Genomic DNA, 25,929 nt, shown 5'->3' with positions numbered 1-25,929 from the left:
TCTGGGGAGTTTGGAGGCCAAACATTTGGACTGGTGAAGTCGTAGAAATTTTCAGACAACCATTTTTGACTTTTCCCAGAGGTGTGGCAAGGGGCCGAATCCTGCTGCCATACATACGGCCTACCATTGGCTACCCTTGTTATCCAGGGCTTGACTACAGTTAGCAACTCCACGAACAAAGCCCGAATTCCAATGCCAGGGTTCTTCAACACCTGTTCCTGCAGATTTGCGAGGAATTCTGCTGTACGAACGCAATCAGATCGTCTGCTAGGGATCTTTCTTCTTGCTACATCCTCGTAGTCACCATTGCAAGTCTCTAGTTCATGCCTGATTGTTTTTACTGTATTCAGGGAGCATTGGGCAGCAGTCGTAATATCCTTATTTTGATGGCGGGCACGAATCATCATGATACAAGTTATTCTCTTCCATGATTCAGGTGGGTTCCAGCTATCCATCCTTTCTGACATCTTGTATATGAATGAAGAAGGGTCCAAACTTTTAAATGAAGAGAAGTGTGTGTTAATACATGTAACTTACGGAAAAATATAATTAATTATAAATATGTCAAATTTATCCCGAACACCCTGTATATATATATATATATATATATATATATTCTCTAACGCATTTTATTTTCAAGAGGAGGAACTAATTCTGATTTTCTGTTTAGCGCCACGTGTAATGAAAATTATTGCTAACGAGGTTGTTCTTTGCGGTGTCCATTGTGCTTGTGAAGATGAAAGTTAAGGGTCAGGTATGCGAAATGTGATATAATTTAACATAAACAGTTTCATTTTGTATTAAATGTTTTTCATAATTTGCATAATATATTATATTATGCTAATTTCATAATACTAAAAAGTATTTGTATCAATGGAAATAAACTGGCTGGTGGTTCATTCTTTTTTATTAATAAGCCTGATCCATTGGATCCGCGTGGCTAGTTGTTGGTCTCCATATGTGGAAGTGTAATACTTTTTTTTATCGTATACATCTCTTTCTTTAGTATCGGTTTATTTCTTTTTTTTTTTCAAGTTATTGATCGTTTATCAGATATTTATTGCACTTTTAGTTAATAGTTTCATCTGAAAGACGCGTTTTTATTTACTCGCTGTGTAGGCAGTTGCGACAGTATCAGCGATATCACATTCCTTTATCATGTATAATACAAATGAAGTTACTAAAAATTGAATTCACTAATGCTACTTATAGACCAGAATATGCATTATAGAATTGATTATCGTCCTGTTTTCTCTGGTAGGTTTAATAACAGCCGTGAGAATTTTCTCCTAAGAAAACTGCTACCTCTGTGAAATGAACTGATACTCGTTTAGTTGAAAAGATTATAAATGTTACTGGTGTCTGACTGGATTTGATGGTTACTAACTACACTTCAGCTGTTTTAGCGCCACCCAGAAAGGGTTGGTTGTAAGCCTATAGTAGATAACTGTGGGTGGGGTATGAGAAATAATCAGAAAACTTTGTTTTAATGTCAGAGATAAAAGTTTTAGTTAGGTGTTGCTATAAACACGTGGCAGTAAGGAGGAACCTTTGTAGCTCATTCGGTATAGATGAAGCTCATTAGCCAGAAAGACCTTGGTTCAATTCCTGTCGGCCATTTGAGGAACCTTTATCTGGTTTCTTTCAACTAAAGTTGAGTTACCTGGTCTCTTATGGTGATAGAGGATTTTTTGTCCCTCAGAAGTCAAACTGGCTTTGTGAACACATGGATCTACAGTCATAAATACTTGGGGGGGGGGGGGGGGCTGCAGCAGAGGAGTGATGAGCCAGCTGCATTAATTTGTCATAAACCCCTCAGGGGAACTACCCACCTTAAGGGATGGGTGAGAAGGGAAGAATTTGAAAAGGGTGATCATTATGCAGATGGCATTGAAGATAAAGATGGTAGTGGAGATGGAGAGCTGTAGAGTTGGTGTCCTATTCTTATTACGTAACACCTCCAGGTAGACAAAAGACTTTTCGAGGGGAGGGCACCTACTGTACAACTCTCCGTCTCCACCAACCGCAGCTACCTTCTATCTTCACAACTACCAATCGCAACTACTCATCTACACCAACGGCATCTACTGCTGACCACCACCACTAGGATTTCCAAAGACAATTACAAACATCCATGCCCATGGCAGGATTCGAGCCCACAGCCTTCTGGCTGGAGAGCTGATACACTAACCATTAGGCTGGCAAAAATATCTTTCAGAAATGCATAGGTGGCACCGGTGGGATTCGAACCCATGATCTCCTGTTTACAAGACAGGCGCTTTAACCAACTAAGCCAGGGCGTCTTAAAATAAGGTGAGTTGAAAATGTACGGGCTTGTCCTCCTTTGATGAATCTTTGCACTCCTTGGTGGTCTCACGAAATAATAATTATGGGCAATTTCAATTATGGTCGTATAGACTGGATTGAAGAGACATCCATCAGAACCAAAGAGAATGGATTTCCTAAGTTTTTAACAGACTTAAGAAATCCATAACTACCTTAAGCAGTACATAACAGAGTCCATTGATTATCTTATCGGAAGATCTCGTAAATGAAGTGTCACATCTTCCTTCATTTGGTGAAAGTGACCATGGCCAGCCATATCAGGACTTGTGAGAAAGGGTTATATGTGGAACTATAAGGTGGGTCATTATGACAAACTGAGGAAGACTGCTGCTTGGTCTTTACTCAGGAAGTAACTGGCAGAGGCAATGACTGAGTATATTCCAAAGGTCAGAAGATTAAATAAGGTAGGCATAAAATAGATGACCAAAGATCTGAAGTATGCAATCTGGAACAAAAAGGCATTTTGGAGACAGCATAAGATGGGTGGCAATAATCAGTTACATGAGTACAAAGAACAAGCAAGGAAGGTGACTTGCTTAGTAAGGATAACAAAGTGCATTATGAGCAGTTAGCAAATGAGGCTAAAGTAAACCTAGGGATTTTTTTTGATATGTAGCCAGTAAGAGGAATGATTATGGGCAGACAATGTTAGTCAGTGACAATGGGATAATGCTAAACACTGAAGAGGATGTAATAGATGTGTTTAATGAGCAGGTCATTAAAGTATTCTATCCTTGTGATTGTAACAGTAGAATCAATGATAGTGAGTGAACAGGCATGTATGAGGAAAGCTTGTTGGTATATCATTGTGGTCTTGAGGGAATGTTCCAGGGAGTTAACAATAGCTTTAACATACATTTTTAACATGATTCTTAGAATAGCCGAAGTTCCAAAGGAGTGGAAAGATAGCAAAATTGGTCTGATTCATAAAGGGGTTTATAAGACGCTTTGAATTATAAGCCAATCAGCTTGTCTGGAGTTGTCAAGGTATTGGAGAATCCAGTGAGGACAAGGATTCAGAAATGGATTGACAGCAGTTGAATACTCTTTGTGGACAGTGTGGACAAAGGGCTTAGTGATATATGATTCTTTGCAGATGGTGCAAAGGTTGGGAGAGTTATGAGAAGTAGAGTAGATGTAACTTTGCAAGAGGACCTAAATAGACTGTTTGAATGGGCAAGTGTGTGTGGGGGGGGGGAAGCAAAGATGCAATGCAAAGTATATAAGATTTGTGGGGATATTTTAGAGGTGGAGGAGATGAAAGATCTGTGGGTGATGGCAGATAGGGATTTGAAATTTTGTGGACAATTTTGCTAAAATTATGAGGACAACTGGATTATGGGAATGATGTAGAGAGGAAGTAAGGATATTATGATTTATTTTACAGGGCTTTGATTAGGCAGCACATGGATTACAATGCACAGATTTGTTTGCCTAGTTTTTCCAAAGGATGTTGAAGAGGGTTCAGAGATGATTGACTAAGTCAGTTTCTGGAATGTAGAGTATGAGGATAGATTCAGAGAATGCAAATTGCAGAGCAAATTGATTGAGATGTATAAGTCGGTAAGCAGATTAACATGCATGAGATTTTTCATAGAATGTCTGGAGATGGAGAGAATGAAAGGCTATCCCTAGAAGCTTGTAAGGTTTGGCTGAGTAATGAGGTAACAAGTAGATTTTTTTTTGCATGGAGAGTGGTGGGTGATTGGAATGTGTTGCCTGAGAATGCGTTGAGTGCAGAGACCGTGAATGCAAAGTCGAGGTATGATGAGCTGTACTTGTGAGAGTGGGATCTCCTGCAATGAGTCTTGATTCCACGGAGGTTTAATGATAATAATCTGAGATTAAATGTGAAACTTTTTCAGGGCACTTTAGTCCAATAAGTATAGTGGTTTCTTCTTATTATTATTGTGCTATCTTCTATCGAAGGTCAGCGACCATCTTGGCGAACAAACTGCGATCTTGTGTTAATCTGAGCAGTTGTGCACTGCTCTTTCCTGTCCACGTCTTGATGTTGTCAAACCACGATATTCTTTTTCTTCCTCTAGTTCCTTTGCCATCAATTCTTCCTACCAAAATAGTTTGTAGAAGTTGGTATTTGCTGTTTCTCATGATGTGTCCAAGATATGATGTTTTTCGTTTCTTGATTATTTGTACAAGATGTTTAGCTTTGCCAATGGATTTTAAGACATCTTCATTGGTAATTTTTTCTGTCCATGATATCTTTAGCATTCTTCTGTATAGCCACATCTCAAAGGCTACGATTTTCTTGATGGTTGTCGCCTTCACTGTCCATGTTTCAACTCCATAGAGCAGAATAGACCACACGTAGCATTTCAGCATTCGGCATCTGACTTCCATGTTTAGGTCTTTATTGCAGAATAGTGTTCTCATTTTCATGAAGGACTGCCATGCAACTTCAATCCTTGTCTTTATATCTATTTCTGGATCCCACCATTCATTAAGCCAGCAACCAAGATATTTATATCTTGACACTTGATCAATATTTTTCCCATTGAGTGTCAGTTTCATTGTGATGAGGCTGGATGTTTGCTGATGATCATGTATTTTGTCTTGTTGATGTTTATATTTATTCCCATTCTTTGGCTTTCTATGTATACTCTGTCAACGAGTTTTTGGAGTGGTTTCACTTTAGCCATTAAAAGCTATCACCTGAGTAGTATCCAACCCCACAGGCTGTTTGAATGTAGTGATGCTGTTCGTTTGGTCAGGTAAAACTTCTATACAGTGTAGTACAGATGCAATTTGCAAATACTGCCATGTGAGATCTGAAGAACTAACTAAAAAAATTATTTTATTTTCATTTAAGGTGTAGTGTTCTGCCTTCTAGTTTTGCCTGCCATGTAACATATTCATAGGTTCCTCAGCTTCTAACAAATGTCCCTAGTTGGCCAAGTGGTTACCATACCCCCCTCCCCGCTTCAATCAGCAAGCTGCAGTTTCGAATCCTGCCATGGATCTTTAGGTGGGAGATGTGTGGTGTGAGACTACTGCCCTACTTATTGGAGGCCTGAAGTGGCTTGAAAAAAGTTCCATGTTTTGGTCTCTCTCTAGAGCAGGGTTTCTGGACTATGTAAAAAATAATAAAATTAAAAATATATATAAAGAGGAGAAAAAAAACTTAGCCCACATATGGTGCAAAATAGAGTATAGGCTGGCAAATAACTCTTCCTGGGTGGCATTAACAAAAATTTTTTTCTTACGAGCTTCCATTGCTACAAAACAAATGTACTGTTGGACATGAACGTACTCTTCTTTGGAGTGGCACAACTAAAGCTTCTTACTGATGCTTAATTTTTTCTCCAAAAGAAGACTTTGACCAGTTAACTCCCTATTTTTGCTTTGTGCTTTTTGAATAAGTACCTCCATGGGTGCTGTTCTACTGAACTGGCAACTATAATTTCTTCACTGTTTTGGATTGGAATTTTCTCTGCAAGATAGCATTAAATAGTGGAGAGGACTAAATAGATCCATAATTCATTCTGTTATAAAAAAAAAAAAATGTCAATTTCTTTGAATATTTTCTGGTTTATCAAATGGATAGTTAATATGTCTAACAGGACTGTTTTCACACACATTGAGAGAGGCTTAAAAATACGACTAACAATATAAGAAAATATGTTTATTTGAATTTCACTTTTTTTTTGTTGAACCCTTTGATTTGAAGTAGATGGTAGTTGAGTAGGAAAGATCGAAGAGATGATATAGGTGTTAATTCCAGGGTACAAGTTTTTAGCACAGTAGGTGGTATGCTGTCAGGTCTTGCTTGCGTTCAAGTTATTCAGGATTCTTCTGATTTCTTTCTGGTGGAAAAATAAGTGCAACAGAGTTGACAGTTCTTAGGTGATTGGGAATGCTTTGCTCTGATTATCATTGCAGAAATTGGAAGAGAAGAATTAAGTCAGCCTAGATGTGAGAGTGGTTGGAATGTGGGTGAGTGGGCAGAAGTTGTATCTAATGGCCTAAGAGGATAAAGCTTAACTACTATTATAAGAGTAGGTAAGTTTTGGCACTTGCAAAATCAGATTTAGAATTACTGATTTTTGCTGTTGCAAATTACAGTATAGGCTGAGTGATGCTGAAGATTATATCAAGCATTTGTGTGCTTTACATATATACTTTGGGTGATAAAAACATGTGACTGGAAGGGAGGTTAAATTCTTTATCTATGTGATTCATGTTTAAACAAAACTGAATAAGAATCAACTCAGAATTATTGCTACAAATTGTTAATACAAAGATGGTAATGTAAATTTTATGTTAACATTATAGTGTCTTCTCCATTGTTGAGTAGTATCATAGTGCTAAGACTGACATTGTCATTTTGCACTCAGCCATGTTGCAGCAATCAAATCCAAATGTAATTTTGAAAGACAGCAGAAGCAGAACCATTTATACAAGAGTTTTCTGCTTTTGCTCTTGTTAGGTCATAAGGTACAATTTCTGACCGTTATAATGCATAAATCGTCACATTGGTATCATAACGTTACCCAAGACAGCCTTCCTGCAACCATTCCTCAATTCCTGCATGCACACACATATATATATATTTCTTCCTCTTTATAATGTTTTTATCCTGCTTGGTGCAGGGTCTGCTATGATTATGTGACTGGGAAACACCAACCATCTTGTCGCATAGTCTGATGTTGGGATGTGGGATTTTTATCGCTGGAGATGTGTTCTGGGGGACAAAAAAAAACCAAGTTTCCAGGTGAAAAATTCCCCTGCCTCTGTATGAGACTGACTGACTCACCTTTAGTCAAAACAGACCCAGATAAAAGTTCTTCATGTGTTGGGTGAGAATCGAACCCAGGTATTTCCAATTAAAGTGCTTCGTCTATACTGACTGAGATATGGAGGCTCTCTGTGTGTGTTTGTAAATAACTTTGTAATATTACCTCATGCAATTCCAAGAACTGCATCCTTGTTTCTCTAATTAACACCTATGTTTTATCAATCTTTTTTATTCAGCATTTACAACTTGCATTCAGTCTATTGAAAATGATCACTATCTTATTGTTTTCATTTTCATGCTTGAAATCATGGTCATCAAAGCTAACTTCTTCACCACCTTGGAGACACACCAATTAATCATAACCAAGATGAATTCTGTTACACCTGATCCACAGCCAATCTTGCCAACATTAACACTTTGGAACTAGTTATGGAAAAATTTGATGAAACATGTTAGTAGGCCTGGTAAGAGTGTTCACCAAACAGTTATCTTAGTTTGCCATCTTCTCTGTGCAAGTAGATGATTACTTTCTTTCTTTAAGAGCCTGTGTAGCTCAGTGGATGTGGCCGCACAAAGGAAGACTTGGTTTCGAGTCTAGTCAGCACTAGAGGAAATTTTTCTAAGCCTTTTTTCGACTGGTTCCCGAGTTAGTCGATCTCTGGCACGGGCAAGCGGGTTTTTCGTCCTGTAAACTCAAGAAAATCGACCGTAGAACCCACATTATTTCAGACATTAAATATATTGTGTTAGGGACCACGAGATGGTGGCACATTTGAGCCGTCTCTCTTCACTGTGTACCGCTTAATTAGTGATAACCTTGGGCCATCTATCTCTGATTGGGTACCAGTGGAGAGTGAACTGCCCACTCAGTCTCCAAAAGTTAGATAGGGCTAAATGGCCTCGCCTACTTCCCGTATACAGGAATAAAAAGGCATTAGCTGATTTCTTTCTTTATATTGCCTTCATCTCCCATGGTTTTCTCCACTAGTGCCTTACTCCAGGGCTCTGTACTTTCACTTTCTCTCTTCCTTTATACATAACCTCATTAACCACAAATCCTATCAGGAGCTTTGCTGACAACAGTAAATTTTCTTTCATTTGAAAGTGTAGTTACAGTTATTCCAATTTTAGGCATCTATAACTCTTGTCTTAAACAGTGAGCTTATGCCACTTGGTGGAAGATAATGTTTGTGAATTGTATTTTTTGACAATTATGATCTTCAAAACTTCAAAAAGTGGAGATTGTAGATATGACGAGTGAATGTATTAATAAGTAGTATAGTAAGATGGTGCTCCATTGAATCTTATAAATAAGAATTATAGGGTGAAAACAATAGGATACTTTTAAAGGATGGAATGTGGATGAGAATAAATTCATAAATGATGATATTCATAGTAAATTTAAATTAAAATTGTAAAAAATTAAAAGTGAATCATATTAAAAAAAGATAAAATCTAGAACTTAAACTGTAAAGGATGAAAAAGGACTAATGTAAAGGCCTTGAAAGTAAAAATTGAAAGATGAAATTGATTTATGGGTAAGGCTATTTTGAGGAAAGGCATCAGCAGAGTAAAACAGCTTAATTGTATAGCATGTGTTATGTAGACTGTCAATGCTGTAAAGGCATTTCGATTGATTTGAAGGGGTTGTTTTAGGAGGAGGAACTGTCAAACTCAGATATAATGTCGGTGCAGTGATATTTATAGTGTCCCAGTGTGTTTATTTCAATGACTTCTGATATTCTTAACTTTGTTTCATTTTTTTTTTTGAAAGTTGAGAATGGTTATTTTTTCTATTAGTGAAATATGGTATCCTATTGCACGAGCTGCTATTTTTGTGGTTAGAGCATTCTGGGTTTGGTTATTTTGTTTTTCTTTTGGAAGAAATTGGGTATGATTATACAGCAATCATGATAATGCTCGTACAGGTGGGAATGAAGTGATCTGATTGTATACCCAATATAGGTATTCCAATTTGCTTGACCTGGGATGTGATAAACAACGTTGTAATGCTGTAGAATGTTGTGGATTGGTTTCTGTTATTTTTAGTTGATTAAATCGAGAATGTTATAAGACATTGTTAGTGTAATGTTCATAAAAAGAAATGTCACATGGACATATTGGTAATAAGTTTGACTCCGAATGGACCAAAATATGTTAGCATGCTGGCTGCTAATATTTTGGTCCTTTGGGAGTCTGAAAATTCACATGCAGAAATTTTCAAATGCAATTAACTGAGACTATTAGTTTTATTAAATTAGGATATCTGAAGGAGTTGCTTTTGTACATGAAGTAAGGTTTAAATCATTTCATAACATATTGTGGACAATGTCCAGTGTTTTGGGGATGTTAACGTTAGTGTGCAATGAAGTAGCATTGAACTATGTGAGAATATTATTGTAAGGGGTCACTTGTGTTTTTGATCATGATCTTCAATATTTTGATAAATGGGATATTGTGGTGTTCTTATGATATGATTGAGCATAGGGTAGCTTTCATGTGTTTTGATTTGATGAAATATAGTAGGTGTTTTTTTTTTCTTTTTTTTTTTCCTGACTTATTTTTGGCATATCTCTGAATCTATGGTTCAGAGATAATGTGTAGTCCTTAACTTTAAACTTCTAGTACTACTAAAACATGACCTTGTGTTATTTCATTAACGAAGGGTATAGCTTCAATTCCCTTTTGATCATATGCATATCTCCAGACAACGAGCATCTTTATCTGATAGGCTCTTTAGCCTCTCTAAAATTAGGTACCTGTAATCAGTTTCTGGTGCACTGGATGGATTGTGCACCAGAAACCCAAAGATGCTCGATCTCTGATTAAGGATGATTCCCTCCTCTCTCACAGATTTACTTCAATTACACATCTTAGAGATGTTCTATTTCTGCCATAATTGTCCCTTTTGTATTTTCCTGGATAATGGTCTGTTCAACTGATTTTAATCATCATTCCACTGAGGTAAGCATGATGAACAGCATCCATTTACTATCCTGTTTCAGACGTTTGGAAAAATCTCTCTCACTCTCTCACTAAAGAACAGCTGAATTTGTTCTTTTGTTTTAAGAAACAAAAGAACAAATTCCTGATTTCTCTTTTTCCTGCATCAAGCAATAATGTGCTATAGGTTTTACTTTCACTTTTTTTATATTTGGGGTTGATGTAATTAGTATTTGTGCTTGCTCTTCAGTACTAACATGCAGAGCTTCAAATAGTATGTTCTTGATTACAAATTCTTAGTCTTGGTTTAATGTACTTAACAAGAATTATAATTTTCAGTAGGCAGTATCTTTATATTAAAAAAAAATTCTAATTCTAGTCAAAATGTTTATTTTTCCAAAGTTACCGTAGTGTATTGTAAGCAGTACTTTTTTTTTACAGTGCAGTACATTTAGAACTTTGTAATCGCTAATTTTTTACACGTTTACATAGTATACAAATAAAAATAAGCTTTAGTTACTTAAGAAACCTACATTTTTCACTAAATTGTTACGATATTTGCTATATAAAAATTTTAGATCTAATTTTTATTAGAAATTATACATTTTACTTATTTTTTAATGCTTCTACAATAAATTTATGCTTAATAAATTGTTATATACTTTGCTATTTTAATTTCAAAAACTAACACATGAAGTAAAATCAAATTATTTTTTTTTTACTTTTTCCTAATGTTTTAATTTTCAGTTTTTCTTGCTCACAAAGGATAAGTAATGGCACCTATTGTTTTACAAAACAAGCACTGATTACAAGTGACCAGTGGCTATATTTCTGAGTACCACCAACCTTGAGCCTTAAAATAAAACCATTAATAAGAAGCAATGTACCTTGAGGTTGAGAGTTTTCATTACTTATTTTTAATGGTTAGGTTTAGGCTTGGCATTCTGAGAATGCTAACCTCTAATTAAAGTACTGATGAGCATGTAATTATGATCTTAGATAACTGATGTTCTGTTTGCATAACTTCAGTGCTTGATGATGAAAATCATGCGCGTCATATGATCTTGGTTTACTTAGTACAATGTGTTTTTCATTGTTACTGAGGACAGCCAAAGAGAAGATTTTATTATTTTTCTGAAAGCACTGACTAATATAATGGTTCAGAATTATAATAACACTGCTACGGATTTAAACTACATTACAAAGTTCATACATGCTATGGTTTTATAAACTAATATGTAATACAAGTTATGTAATTGAATTTTAAAATCATTAGATTGAGATTGTCATCTTTTATTTTATACTTTGTTTCACTAACTTGTTTTTAATACGTTATCCTGTCATTTGAAAGTTATTAATTCCTATCAGCTGAAAATTTCTTTTTATGAATTATTTACACGTTAACACAAGATAAAGGTAATTTATTTGAATTATAAGGCTATATGTTTCGGTCTGAAAATTACAGACCATCTTTAGTGGCAAAAAAATAGTTGATACAGAGTAGAATGCAAACATTGGATTTATTTGAAATAGAATGAGCCACGTAATGTTACATTTCCATTAACATTATGTTCCGAGGAAAAGGTTAATCATAACTGCATGTGTGTATATATATATGTAGTAGACACTACTTATTGTGATCACTTTGGGACATTTGCTTTTCAAAAACAATAATTGGCTGATAACATTAACCTTCCTACTGGCCGAGGTGGTTGAAATAACCAGACCATCCTAGCATTTTTCATGGATCAAAACTTCATTGCCATTCTACCTTTTATCATACAATTACCCCCACTCCTTCTGGTGTTAATCCCTTAACAGCAATTTTAGAGCCATCAGTGGATTAACTGGTGGAGGGATCTTATGTCATTAGTCTTTACATGTACTGTGTTACTTGGAATTTCCTTTACTGTCCTTCGATATTTGACCTTCTTTTCTGCACAATTATTTATTGTGTCTCTTCCCAAAAATAAAATAGAATTTCACATGTGCGAAATGAAATAATCGATCCTGAAATGACAGACCAGCGTTTACAATTAATCTGTTTAGTAGTAATAAATTTGCTGTCTTTTATTCTTCAAATTAGTAAAACGGAACAAGACAACTTTGTTCTTTCACTTTCACAATACAGGAGGATTTTTTTTTTTTGAGAATTTTCAAATGTTTGTTTGAAAATATGTCAAATATTTAGATTTTTTAAATAATATTGATTGAAATGAATATGACATTTTGCTTTCTTTCTTTGCAAAATACCATTATATAGATGTCGCATTTCAGTTTTAGAAAAAAAAATTTTTTTTTTTTGTTGTTGTTGTTAACAAATGATCTTAAACTGCATTACTCGGTTTCTGATTGTGAGTCCTTTTTAGTATCAAAAATTTATATCCAATGATATTTTAGCAGGTACTCTTTGCCTTCATCTTTTGCTTAAAATTGCAGCTTTTACGGAATATTTCAAAAGTTACACTCATTTTGAAGATATTTCTACCTCCTCTCCTGGAACTCAATTACATAACTACTCTAAATTTCTATTGTTTTGAAAGCTTCCACAGGCAGTATTCAGAATCTTTTACTTTTTCCCATTTTGACAAAAGAAATAAGGCAATAATATTGTTGTACCGTCGAAGCTTCTAATTCTGTAGTATTTCTTTGCAATTTATAATCACCTGTCTGCTCAAATTATTCTAAGTTTTAGAAATACTGTGGTATATTTTCACCGTGTAAAACTGTTCATATGCATACCACACAAAAGAAAGTTCAGTGGTGTTATTTTTGTTTCTTTTTCTTAAAAAGAAATTCTAAATATTATTACTTCCACTGCAGCTGGTTGCTATTTCTGAAATAATCTGTCTTGGAAATACTCCATAATAATTCTTAATCTGTGGTACAGATGGATATGAAAATTTAATAGACAAATTTTCACTTTTGACAAACTGTATTCTTATTTACTAAAAACAATCTTAAAATATGCAAATTTCAAACAGCTATATTAGGTGGGATTGTAGTACACAGAATGTTTCAAAAATGAAGAAATAAAACATCCCAGAGAATGATATGAATCTCCCACAGCACATCAATGCTGTGTGTTGGCAAGGGGAAAATGTTCACTTTATTATTTCTATATTATTTTTTTTTATCTTTTGATGAAATAATTTACTTTTCAATGGTAGCATGTTTTCCCAATTGATAAAAATTGATATTTCATGAAAAACAGAATTTGAGTATTATGAGATAACATGAGCATCCACTGATTGCCCTGTAATTTGGAAAATTGAATATTCTAATAGTAACTTTTTCTTTCTTTCTTTCCCATTAGACATAAAAATTTGATAACAACAGTAATACAGTTAATCTTATCTTATTCGTTCTTCCTGAGTGAATGAGACTAATAGAATATTATTGTTATGTAACTATTGTTATTATCATTATGCTGTTATTGTAGAATACAGTTTGCATTATGATAAAACAATGTTTTCTGATATAAATTGATCATGAAAAAAGCCCCTTTTATCCCCATTTAGTAAAATATTACTGACAACAATAATAATAACGCTATTTTCTGTTCTATATTCTGAAAGTAGCCATATTTCTTGTTTTTCCTTTCAAGTAATGTAAAACTTGAAGCCTGATATGTTCTAAGATGAACCATGGAAACTCTTCCAAGTGTTACTTTTGTATTTACTAGTTGTGGAAAACTGAGGATTTCATAGCTCATCCAGAACACTTTGTTGTGTAAGAACTGTAAGCATAAGATTTCTGAAACAATTGAAAAATTATCCCAGTTTCATTCCTTTTTTGAAATTAGGGCTCTTCCACATGCAAAACAAATTTGCTGGTGAACATCTGTTTCCCAGATATGTGGTCTATAGTAAATGCCTCTAAAGCAGATGTGAGGAGAGTGCAACAGTTTTCTTTGGTTAGAAAACCTGGGTCCAAAACCTCTGTAGTACAATGAGCACTTTCATCAGGGCTGAGTTTTTCAGCAAACAGGAAAGCACTGGAAAATAAACACAAAATGTATTTACATCATAGTTGTTTCTGCTATAATTCCAATCAAAAGTCATGGCCTTAGTCTACTCAATCATTTTCCTGATTGAGACAACTAAGCTTGGGTAGCTAACTGGAGAGGATCGCTGCTTTTTTTTTTACCAGGGTTAGAATCTTCAATACTGGCATGAATGCTTATGAAAAGATTTAGATGGATGTATGAATATGGTTCTGTAAATAGCATGGTGAAAAGCCATCATTCAGTTTAGTGGAAGCTTGAAAAAAAAATGTTTTTTTTTTTTGAAAAATGTTTAGTCATCTCTGATGTTAATTACATATAGCATTAATGTGCTATGGATTTTCAAACTTTTGTGATTGCAGCCATAACAAAAAGCAAAGTGTCTGCACCTAGCCTGATGATCCTTGTATTTTTATTTTATTCCCTTAAAAAAAGGTACTATTAGCCATTTCGAGAGGAACAATATACGAGTATTATTCTGCATATTATATAAACAACCTAAACAAATTCTTCAAGAGAAACTGGAATCATTACACTCAGCCATCTCTCTATCAATACTTGTAATCCGGAAAAGGACTGTCTTGATGGTCCTGAAAGGGAATATTTTTGTTTTCATACTGTTCGAAATGAAACCTCGGTAAGTATACCCATAAATGAGAGGAAACTACTGTAGTGTCTCAGCTCTAATCAGTCTCTAGTTGAGTTTTCACCATCCTTACCTTCAAGATATAGGCATGTTAATTAATCTTCATCATCATCAAATTCCTGCCATGTGCCCTCAAAGGGTGTACCGAATATGATAGTACTACATGAAAAATTTACATCATTACTAACTTCCTATCTACAATTTTCTTCCAAATCAGTCTATTACTTGTCAAAACTCCAACATGTGTAGCTCAGTGGATGTGGCGTTTGCACCCCACGGCGCTTGGCCGCACGAAGGAAGACTTGGTTTCAAGTCTAGTCGGCGACTAGAGGAAATTTTTCTAAGCCTTTTTTCGACCGGTTCTCGAGTTAGTCGATCTCTGGCACGGGCAAGCGGGTTTTTCATCCCGTAAGCTCAAGAAAATCGACCGTAGAACCCACATTATTTCAGACATTAAATATATTGTGTTAGGGTTAGGGACCACGAGATGGCGGCACATTTGAGCCATCTCTCTTCATTGTGTACTGCTTAATTAGTGATAGCCTTGGGCCATCTATCTCTGATTGGTACCAGGAGATTGAACTGCCCACTCAGTCTCCAAAAGTTAGATAGGGCTAGATGGCCTCGCCTACTCTCGTATACGGGAATAAAAAGGCGTTAGCTGATTTTATTTTTTTTTATATATTTCTATCGTCTAAGGCACTTTGTACTGTATCAATCCATCTATATCTTGGTCTTCCTCTGGGTCGTTTTTCTATCAACCTGGCAGAGAACACTTGTTTTGCTAATCTTTCCTCGCCCATTCTGTTTAAGTGATCATATCACCTGAGATTAGCCCTGCTGATGCATTCCTGGATGCAGACAATATCAATTTCCTTCCTAATATCCTCGTTTTTAATAGGATATTGCCATTGATGCCATCTGTTCACCCCTCTAATTTTTCTCAGGACTCTCATATCTGACTAATTTCACTCTTATTTCATATGAATTTATTCAGTTGACTTCCTACCATATCAGCTTTGTTGATTCTATTGTCTATTTCCATATTTAATTTACCATCTTCACTAAAAATCGTGCCTAAGTAGCTGATATGTTTTACTTGTTCCACAGGTTCTCTGTTCACAACGCCATTGACATTTTCAATGATTCTGCCTATTTTCATTGTCTTTATCTTTTTATTTCTGACCTTCATACCATATCTATTAACAATTATTCTATTTAGTCAGCGAATCTTGTAGTGGATTTATTTAGAAGTATAACATTGTCTGCATAAAGCAGAGAGCTGACATTAACATCTCTAATTTTGATATCATGTTTAATACCACTTTCCTTCATAATGTGATCCATATAGATCAGGGGTGTTCAACCTGTCGATCGATCGCAGAGCGATTTTTGGACGATCTCTTGTGTATTCTTTTTACTTGGAAATTTAATTAAAACTGAAAACATAATATTTTATTTATCATTATTTTGTATTTTTTTAATTCGCTTTGTGTATTGCTATTGTTTATTTATTTTTCATTAAAATTGTCAAATCAGTAATTTTATTATAAGTCCGGTTAAATGAATTAATTTGGATCAGTGGAAGTCAAACAGCGAGCCGAGTGAATACGATTATAAGCAAAGTGTAAAAACTCGATTGTAGCTTAAATATTTCAAAGCAAATTACATTGATTTTTTACTTAGGTTAAGTCCCATGTGAACATTGTAAAAAAATAAACTTTATTTGTCACGGTATAGTTTGTATTAGATGTTTTTGTAAATAACTCTTTTGAAGTAACTGTATATACTGCTTTAATAAGAATATGTGAGTGTTAAAAACAAAGGCAATGTTTTTGTCGCTGAAGCTGTACATGGTGGCATTAGAAAGATTGTTATTGAAACTTGTATGTATGAGAAAGGCTTGCGGGCCCTAAGTGTAAACATCTCCGAAGTCAGTCAGAAAGAGTTCAAACAACTTTATGATGGCTGGCAAGTTAAAATCAAAAGAAAGCGGAGGAGAACAAAAGGCGTGCCAAACTTGAAACTTAAGATGAAAAACTCATACCGATTTTTTGGGGTTGCCAAATTCATGCAAGGTCTCAGAGGAAGCCTAATAAAAAGGGACTGAAGCAAGCAGAAGGGATCCCAGTTCCAGATTTGCTGTCAGAGATTAGGCTGCCCAGTCCAGAGTTGCTGTCAGAGAGACTGCCCAGATCCATGTTGCTTGAGAGAAGAGATTTTCGGTTCGAGACGTCGCTTGAGAGAGGAGATTTTCAGTTCGAGACGTCGTTAGAGAGAGAGACTTTCTAGGCTGCAGACAAGGTTTCAAATTGCCGAAAGGAAGAGTTCCAATTGCCTGAGAAAAGTGTCCAGGCTAGGTTAATGTAAGACATTCACCAGTGTGTTGTTTTCATTACAATTTGAGGAATCAAATGACTTCACTGATATTGCTCAGTTAACGGTATTTCAAGATTATTCAAGTAAAGAAGAACTTTTGAAAATTATACCATTATGGGGAGAAGACTTTTTTTGGCATTTGATGAATTTGCGAAACAACACAAACTTCTGCTTTTTAAACTTGTCTATTAGTGCTGATGGTGCTCCTGCAATGATAGGTAATAGATCAGGCTTCATTTCATTATGTAAAAATGATGACAAATATCCAGATTTTTTAACGTACCATTTATTCACCAACAAGTACTGTGTAGTAAATGATTAAACACAAAAGATGTTTTTGGATATTACATTTAAAATTGTAAATTCTGTTTGAGGAAAAGCCCTGCAACGGCAGTTATTTAAATTACAGGCAGATGATGATAGGGAACTTCTGTTGTACAATAATGTTCGCTGGCTCAGCAGAAGTCAATTTTTAGAAAGATTTCTTGTATTAATTAATGATATAAAATTTTCTTGAGGAAAAAGGAGATATTTATCTACAATTGAGTGATAAAAGATGGTTGTTACACTTATAATTTTTAGTAGATTTCTGTACGAAATTAAGCAATTTAAATTTAGAGTTTACAAGGTAGGGTAGAGATAAAAATTTAATTGACATGTTAAGTTCAATAAAAACTTTCCAAAAATACTTACTTTTATTAAAGAAAAAAACAAATGACCGCGAATTTAGACATCTCCCATATTTATTAAAATTTTTTGAACAAAATCAAGAAATGCTTTGCTATGATTTAAAAGAATTTATTCGTGAACTAGAATTAGTTGAGGAAGAAATAAATTCAAGATTTAAAGATTTTAATAAAACTGAAATGATTGTATCTTTTATCAATAATCCATTTCAAGAAAACTTGAAAATCTCAGAAATTTTAAATAAAATTAGTTGGCTGTTTGATATAAACTAAGCTGAAGTAGAACTTGAGAAACATTCTGAATAGTTTACATTTAAAATCAATAAACAATAAAGTCATTTGGAAGTATGCACATGAAAAATTCCCAATATTAACTGATATTGTGTGAAAAATTCTGTTGTGTTTCGGATCGACATACTTGTCCAGAATCTGCTTTTTCAAATATGACCGTCATAAAAAATCAGTTAAGCCAGATTACAAATGATCATTTGGATGATTGTCTGCGATTTGGCCACCAGTTTTTCCAAAATAGAGAAATATTTTATTCCTTTTTTTTTTTGTTGTTGTTGTATTAAAATAATTAAAAGTGCTAAATAAATTTTTAAATACACAAAGTTTTTAGTTGTATATTTGTGAGTAATCAGATATCAGGTTGGGGGAACGTGATCTATATAAGAGAGTAGACTGCCGAATAACTTTTTATAGAAAAGTAGCTTGCGTAGTAAAAAAGGTTGAACACCAGTGATATAGATAATGAATAACAGGGGATAATGTACATCCTTGTCTCACACCAGATTTAACATTAAACCATCTTCCTGTACTTCAATTCTAACTGCTGACTTATAACTCAAATAAATATTGAGTATTGCTTGATATAATGCCCCATTGACACCATATAACTATAGCTATATTGAATAGCTTCTCTCTTGGCACCTTGTCATATGCCTTTTCCAAATCAACAAAACTTAAATACAGATCTTTGTTATATGTTAATTAATATCCTTCATTTTAAACCTTATTAAATTTAACAGTTTAAGCCTAGTTGTTAAAAAAAAAAAAAAAAAAAAAGTCTGCTCCATTGCCAAAAACACTCCTTTTTTTTCACTTTGTAGTTATGAATTATAATTTTACAATGCAGTTGGAATTCTTAAAAATGCTATAAATTTCAAATCATTCCATATAGAATATTTTTGACATCTAACAGCAGGTATGTATTGGATATTGCTGAAATGAGCATTCTACGAGAATAGTCTCACAATTGCAAGGTACAGTTGATGAAAATGACTGGTATGCAAGGAATCAATTTTTTTAAAAAAAATGAAAAAATGTTATAAATATTAATGATTTTCAATGCAGTAATTTGAAAATGGCATAAAATATTTTTTCAGTGAAATGAAAGATTGTTTTATTCCACTGATAAGAAATGTGACTGTGCATTTACTGTTAATGAATGTTCATTGGTAAGGTTGATCTCTTGTTACATTTCAGAACATGCTATTAATGCATTTTTATTTTTGCTTGCATGGTTATAAACTTTAAATGGATAGTCTAATGTTAAATCTGGACTTTCAAGACACTTAAGGTCAAAGTGTATTAATGCTGTTTTGATTCTCTTTTTGCTCAGTATCCACAGTTTCCTTTCAAAAAGCATGAATATCTTGTTCGTTTAACTTTTATATGTATTGAAAACAGCTCAAAACTGTCTGTGAACAAAACTAGAGGTTTTTTTTTTTTTAAATCCTAAATGCCTGATCCTGTGTGATCTATTGTTTTATCGTAATGTGTGTGTGCCATTGCCAATAAAAAATACAATTCTAGTTGTTAGTTTTAATGAAGCTGAAGATGTAAAATAGTGTCAGGGGGAGAGCTTTTATCAACTGCAAGGTAAATTAGTTACTGCCTTTCCAGTATATGCTTACCATGGACTCTAGTTGGATAGCTTATTAGAAAGCATTGATTCTCTGACCACTAGGATATGAATGTATTCGTTAATTTTCATCATGCAGTGTAAGATGAACCTTACTTATTGGAGATCTGAAATGTCTGGAAAAGATTCTCTTGAATAATTTGTGATTTAACTAATAGTCTGCCTGTGGTACTGATGATGGGTTTTGCTTTTTCTTATTGAGACTGATAACACAAAAAGTAGTTTTTATGACATGTTACAATTTAACAAACTGTCATAAAACATATGACAGTTTGCATATGAATGGAATATTACTCCTGTATGAGAAAGGTGCAAGAAAGACCAGTAAGAGAGAGAGAGATCAGGGGTAATGCAAAAACAAGAATAGGAAGGGAAGAGTGGTCTGTGATAATTTAATCATACAGCTACTAAAGGGAAGTAAAGAACAGCTTTGTGTTAGTTTGACACAGTTTTGAGCAGCCTTTCATTGTTTCTTTAATGCTGAAACACATGGATTTCCATATAAAGCTATTATGTGGAAATAATAAAAATAAATAATAAAAAAAAGTAAAAAAACAAGCTGTTTTTTTACTCTTCCTTGCACCCTTGCTTTATTTCTAAATATCCACTGTGCACTTTCTTTGTAGTCTTTAAATGCAGACATATCAATGCAAACTAAGTTTTTCTGTCTATATAACACCATGATATTTTACCTTCCAGTTGCTTGAAGATAAAAGCAATTGGAATTTCTTTGTTTCTTAAATTAATATTAATACTATGAGCTTAAGGGGTAGTGGAATAAGTTTTCCTAGGAGGCAAGGGGATTCTTTCAGATTGGTTATTATTACTTTTCTCTTTTCATAATTTTTCTCTCTCCACCCATTGAAACATTTGATATTTTGGGATCACTGTAAAAAAAAAAAAACTGGTAAGTAATAAAGGAGTATTGAAATCAGAAGCACTATTTACAAAAAAAGTCCCCAAAACCGATGGAAGTTTTTTTTTATTCATGATTCTTTATATTTTTTCTTTAATAATAATTAACATTTCAGTAATATATATATATATATATATATATATATATATAAATGTATAATTTCTTGTTTGCTTTAATGCTTCATTGGATTACTGATACAGAAGGAGAAACAGGTAATTTTTTTTTTTCCTGAGTTTTGTTAGGAAAAAATGGAAAGTGTTTTGTAGTGCATGTAATTTTCTTTTCTATATATATTCTATGATTTTGTTCTCAGATGACACAGAAGTATGGGAAAGAAGTGACATGCATTTAGATTATCCAAATTAATAGCATTAGCAGTCTTGAGAATTTAATGACTATATTTATTTAAATTAATGAGAAGAATGAATATCCATCTCTTTGTGAAGGAAGATACATGAAAGAGTGAACAAGATGTGAAGTAGGCAAGCAGCAGTTTTGTGCAAGAAGTCATCCATAGTAGCATGATTGGTGTATGGACAGAGCAAAAGTGAGACAAAGGGAATGTGGTATAATGACAGTGATAAGACAATGCAACTATGCAAATAGAGCTGTAGAATGGTAATGAAGTCATGAAAAATATGAACATTGAAGATATTAGAAAAGAATTGGTGAGATTGCGGAATAAATTAAGGTTGACTACAGAGTGAAATAGGACATTTACAGATTGATTATTTGGTGTTAATGGAACATACTAGTGTTGGAGGAATAAGATCAATAGTTGGTTGAAAGATGTGAAAATACAACAGGTGTTTCTGAGAGAGAGAGTGATGATGGGAAGAACACCTGCTGCTCTGTAGATGAGAAGGAGTATAAACTTAGATATCATTGGATTTTCAGATTTTGCTAGAAACAGTACAAGGTATGTCCCCAGAAACAAGAGGTACGTGTCCAGAGGCTTTGACAAGGAACAAATCATGGAATGACTAACAGTTATAATTTTGATAAATTGGAACTGTTAGTCATTCATATGTTGTCTCACTTTCATCTTAGAAAAGTGTGACTGTTAAAACCTTCATACATTTTGCCCATGAACTTTGTACAGATGACTCCTACAGTAACAATGCATTAAATCAACATTCTTGGGTCATGATTTTAGTGAGACCTTGATCAACCAAGTATTTGGTATACAATTCCTGCTTCTATAAATAAAAGATGCCAATAAATTATATTCTTGGTTTAATTTTTTAGGAAATGACAACATAAACTATATTATTAATTATAAAAACTTTAATAACTACCTGTATTTCGGAAATGTTACATTGCCATCTTCAGGGATCACAAAACAATGATATGTGCATGCAGGCAGACACTAATACTAAGCAAATGAGGCTGAAGAAAGGCAACTGAAGCTGTTGTAGAGTCCTAAAGTGCCCCCCAGTGGGCTAAATTGGGTTGTCTTGGCAATTGGGCTGACATTCTTAGAATGTAAACTTCCCTAATTTTGAGGCAGTCTCATGCACCCAAATTTGAGGTTTGGGAAGTTTTTCAGAGCTGGGGCTGATTCAAGGAATAATCTTTCACACTTTGTACATGCTGTAGTGTAATAAAGTGGCTTTCTTCAAGCATATTCTGTAGTGGGTGTCCAATGCATGGTCAGCAAGTCTTGAGTGGCTGTATTGGTGAAACTTTGTTTGGATATCCTGATATTTGCTGTCCTGTCTGTTTGGCCATATTAGGATAGTTTGCAACTGCAAGGGACTTGGTATACTCTAGGTAAGTCTAGGGAAAGTGGTAACTAGTGTGGAGGTCATATTTGTTAGTTTTTAGGATGAACTCCGGATATATCGAATGGTGATAGATTTAGAGTAATCTCTGTTATGAAGTGGCGGGGAGGGTTGTAGTTAACTGGTTTTAATATTTTTTTGGGAGGGTTGTAGCCATTGGCTAAGAAGGTTATAAGGATCACTTATTAAGTTCAAGTATAGTACACATGGTTATACAAGGGTGGTCTGAAAAGTTCTTGGCCTCGACCATAGATGGCAACACTATCGGCAAGATTTTTTTTTCTTAGTTGGTACATCTGTCATAAGCATCCATGTGAAATTGGAAGTCATTCTATCAAGCAGTTTGTTTTATACAGCTGTCTGAAGCAAAAGTGTTGTCTGTATCCTTTGAAATGGATAAAATTGAGTATCGTGCAGTTATAAAATTCTTTGTAAAAGAAGGTTTAATACCAAAAGAAATTCATTCGCAGTTGGTAAAAGTTTATGGGCACTCTTCTCCTTCGTTTTTGACATTAAGAAATGGGCTGTCGAGTTTAAGCATCGGCGTACTAGCCTTGAGGATGATCCACGTGAAGGACATCGAAAAAGTGTAACACCACCAGAAATCATTGATCGAGTGCACAATATGGTATTGGATGACTGGCAAGTCAAAGTGCATGAAATTGCTGAGACTATAGGCATTTCAAAAGAACAGTACTTGGAGTTTTATTCAGATTTAATCAATTTTATTCTTTTAACAAGAATACTGATTTTATGCATTGATTTATTACTATGGATGAGACTTGGATTCACCATTACACACCAGGATCCAAACAGTGGACAGAAGACAAAGTCGGTTCCATCAGCAGGAAAGGTCATGGCATCGGTGTTTTGGGATGCTGTCTCTCCCAAAACTAAAACTTCCTTGCTGGTCAGCGTTTTTCTTTGAATCAAGAGGTGATTGCAGCTGCAGAGGGGTATTTTGCGGATTTTACTGAGAACCACTAGAGGGATGGGATAATGGTGCCTGGAGCATTGCTGGAATAAATGTATTAGTTTTAAGGGAGATTATGTTGAAAAAATAATTTTGAAATTATAAAACAGTTTTTTCTTTATTAGGCCGAGAACATTTCAGACCACCCTCGTATATGTCATCCCTCACAGCTGAACACCTTTATTTGCCAGACCTTCCTGTCTAATGGCTACACTACCAATTAATAAAATAATTTTCTCACATCCCTCTTAACATACACTAATGTTAATGCCATTTCTTATATTCAGAATCTTACATGCATATAACTACATATTCATATAGGATTCAAACCCACGTTAGGTTCAAAGCAGAGATGCTATCCATTTGGCTAATCCATCTAGCTATATTTTTGTTCATGGGTTATGTAGATATTTGTTGCTTTGTGTGATCATAATATCCTGTACACTCCCCCCCCTTGAGGGAACATATCAAGAATTTGATTTTATAATTGTGATTAATTGGTCATTAATTTTCATGCATATAAGCAGCTACTAAGACTTTAAAAAAGTTAAATTCCTCTGTGATTGTTTGCTTTATAATTTTTATTTTGCTGATGTAGCATATACTCTATATGCAGGTTTTATTTTTCTTTTAAGCTAAAAGAATATAAGGTGATAGGGCGAAGACTGCCCTCTGAAAAGGATCATAATCCTCCATTATATCGAATGAGAATATTTGCGCCTGATAAAGTAACAGCAAAGTCTAGATTTTGGTATTTTACTAGGAAACTAAAGAAGCTGAAAAAATCTCAAGGAGAAGTAGTGTGCATTTCTCAGGTATGAATTTTAAATATAAATTAGATTTCAGTATTTTTTGCTCTTAGTAAATAGTGATGCTTCAGTATAAATCAGCACCATTGTAATAATTAGTTAAGCTATGAATGTCATTGGAACAGTTCCTTAGGCTATTGGTTAAAAACAAATATTCACTACCTTTAGTGTATTGGGGTAAAAACATTGTGATAATAGTCTGGCTAACTAATCTTCCTTTTTAGGAATAGGCAGATTGGTTTTATGGTTTATTGGCAGGACAGCAAAGGTTATGACAGTGCACAACATCAGCCATTTTCTGTTTACTGCTGGTCGAAAGCCTCTCTCAAAGTTCACCATTCATTTGAACCCTGAGCTTTTCTGTGCCACAGAATTCCAACCATCTCTTTGGTCTCATGATCTGCTCATTGCTATTTGGATCTTTTAATGGCTGTTACATTTCTCGCCCTAGTCTGAGCTTTTTAACCAAGTATTACGCATTCTAGAATGGCAATACTGACTAATTATCTTTCCATTTTCCTGTGGATAATCCTCAACTTGTTAGTCAGTTTTTTTTTTGTCCAGGTCCATGTTTCATATGACCAGAAGTATACAACTGTCAAATATTTTTCTTTTAAAAAAGGCAGATTGGGATATTTCCTTTGAATGTTTCGCTGTTTTCCAAAGGTCTACTGTGATCTTTTGTCCTAGACATAGGAGGTTACTATATTAATATGATGTTCTATTTGTATTGGCTTTTGGTGATGTTTTATACATTATTTTTGTTTCGTATTTGTTTATATTTAATCCTTTCTTTTTTACTTTCTGCATTCAAATTCGCTGATCATTTGAAATTATTCAGTTTCCTAAAAGAACAATGTAATCAGTGAATCATAGGTGATCTTTGCCATTTACCATAATTCCTCTATTTTTCCAATCCAGATTTTTATAAATTTCTAAGGGGCTGCTGAAAGAAATTTAGGTGAAATGACATGTTGTCTAACTTCCTTTTTTTTTTATAGGAAATTTCATATTCCTGATTTTATAGCTGCAGTTGAATATATATGAGTGGCACAAGGCTTTACTGAATACATTAATAAATAGTCATGAGATAAGTTAGTAAATGTTTGTACAAAAAATTAAGTTAAGCAATGCATTATTCAGTTTGTCTGAATCTGATAAGATCTGCCTCTGTATATATAGCTCAGCCAGATTAATAAAATTCTCTCCTTTCTTGGGTGATTTGTTGGTGCTCCATCAAAACATGCCTGATGTTCAGGCATATGTTGCATTGTTCACACATATGTTGGTCATCAGTCCTCAGTAAATACAAATGTGCATTAAGTGGAGCTTAGCAAGCACAACTTCCTCTCCTGTTTCTTTGTCGACTTGGCTGCCAGTGCATTATTTCTTGTATCATATATTTGTCACTGTTTCCTGCAATGATGACTCATTCAATTACTAACTTTCAACTTATAAACTATCTATTCTGTATTATGGGGCCTGATAAACAGTACCTAGAAAATGTGAGCCGACAACAGTTGTAGAACTTCACAAAGCACTGGATGTGGATTATACAAAGGAGATGAGATGTTTGTGAAGAATTCAGTCTTTTGAATTATAGTTTGAGTTATTTAATGCCCAGTGCAGAAAATCAGTGTTCTGCACTGGGCATTAAATAACTATATGAATAGTGGAGCATGAGACTACTATAAGTGTTCCGTGATGTCAGTGACCAAGCCGTGTATTTTTAAACATGGAAGTAAGTTGGGAAAGGGA

General features: G+C 34.3%; 1 protein-coding gene and 2 non-coding genes across 3 annotated transcripts in view; 2 read left to right on the top strand and 1 right to left on the bottom strand.

Moving 5' to 3' along the window:
• The first annotated feature begins 669 nt into the window (after nucleotides 1-669).
• The window catches only part of RpL18A (ribosomal protein L18A), a 48,584-nt gene continuing 23,324 nt past the window's right edge, over nucleotides 670-25,929 (top strand). The window contains exons 1-2 of the mRNA XM_090415745.1: nucleotides 670-754; nucleotides 23,998-24,177. Coding sequence (XP_090271871.1) covers nucleotides 737-754; nucleotides 23,998-24,177 — 198 coding nt within the window. The 5' untranslated portion in view covers nucleotides 670-736. The remainder of the gene's footprint in view (nucleotides 755-23,997; nucleotides 24,178-25,929) is intronic.
• Nucleotides 2,230-2,303, bottom strand: TRNAT-UGU (transfer RNA threonine (anticodon UGU)). Its single transcript has one exon. It is a non-coding gene; the product is annotated as a tRNA-Thr (tRNA).
• On the top strand, nucleotides 11,076-11,187 carry LOC150108337 (small nucleolar RNA SNORD10). Its single transcript, XR_016548170.1, has one exon. It is a non-coding gene; the product is annotated as a small nucleolar RNA SNORD10 (small nucleolar RNA).

The sequence above is a fragment of the Typopeltis vanoorti genome, chromosome 3 (assembly GCF_054136105.1).
Source record: "Typopeltis vanoorti isolate ZY-2024b chromosome 3, IOZ_Tvanoo_1.0, whole genome shotgun sequence".
NCBI lineage: Eukaryota > Metazoa > Arthropoda > Arachnida > Uropygi > Thelyphonidae > Typopeltis > Typopeltis vanoorti.
The sequence above is the reverse complement of the archived record's forward strand: the minus strand, read 5'-3'. Positions and strand labels throughout refer to the sequence as shown.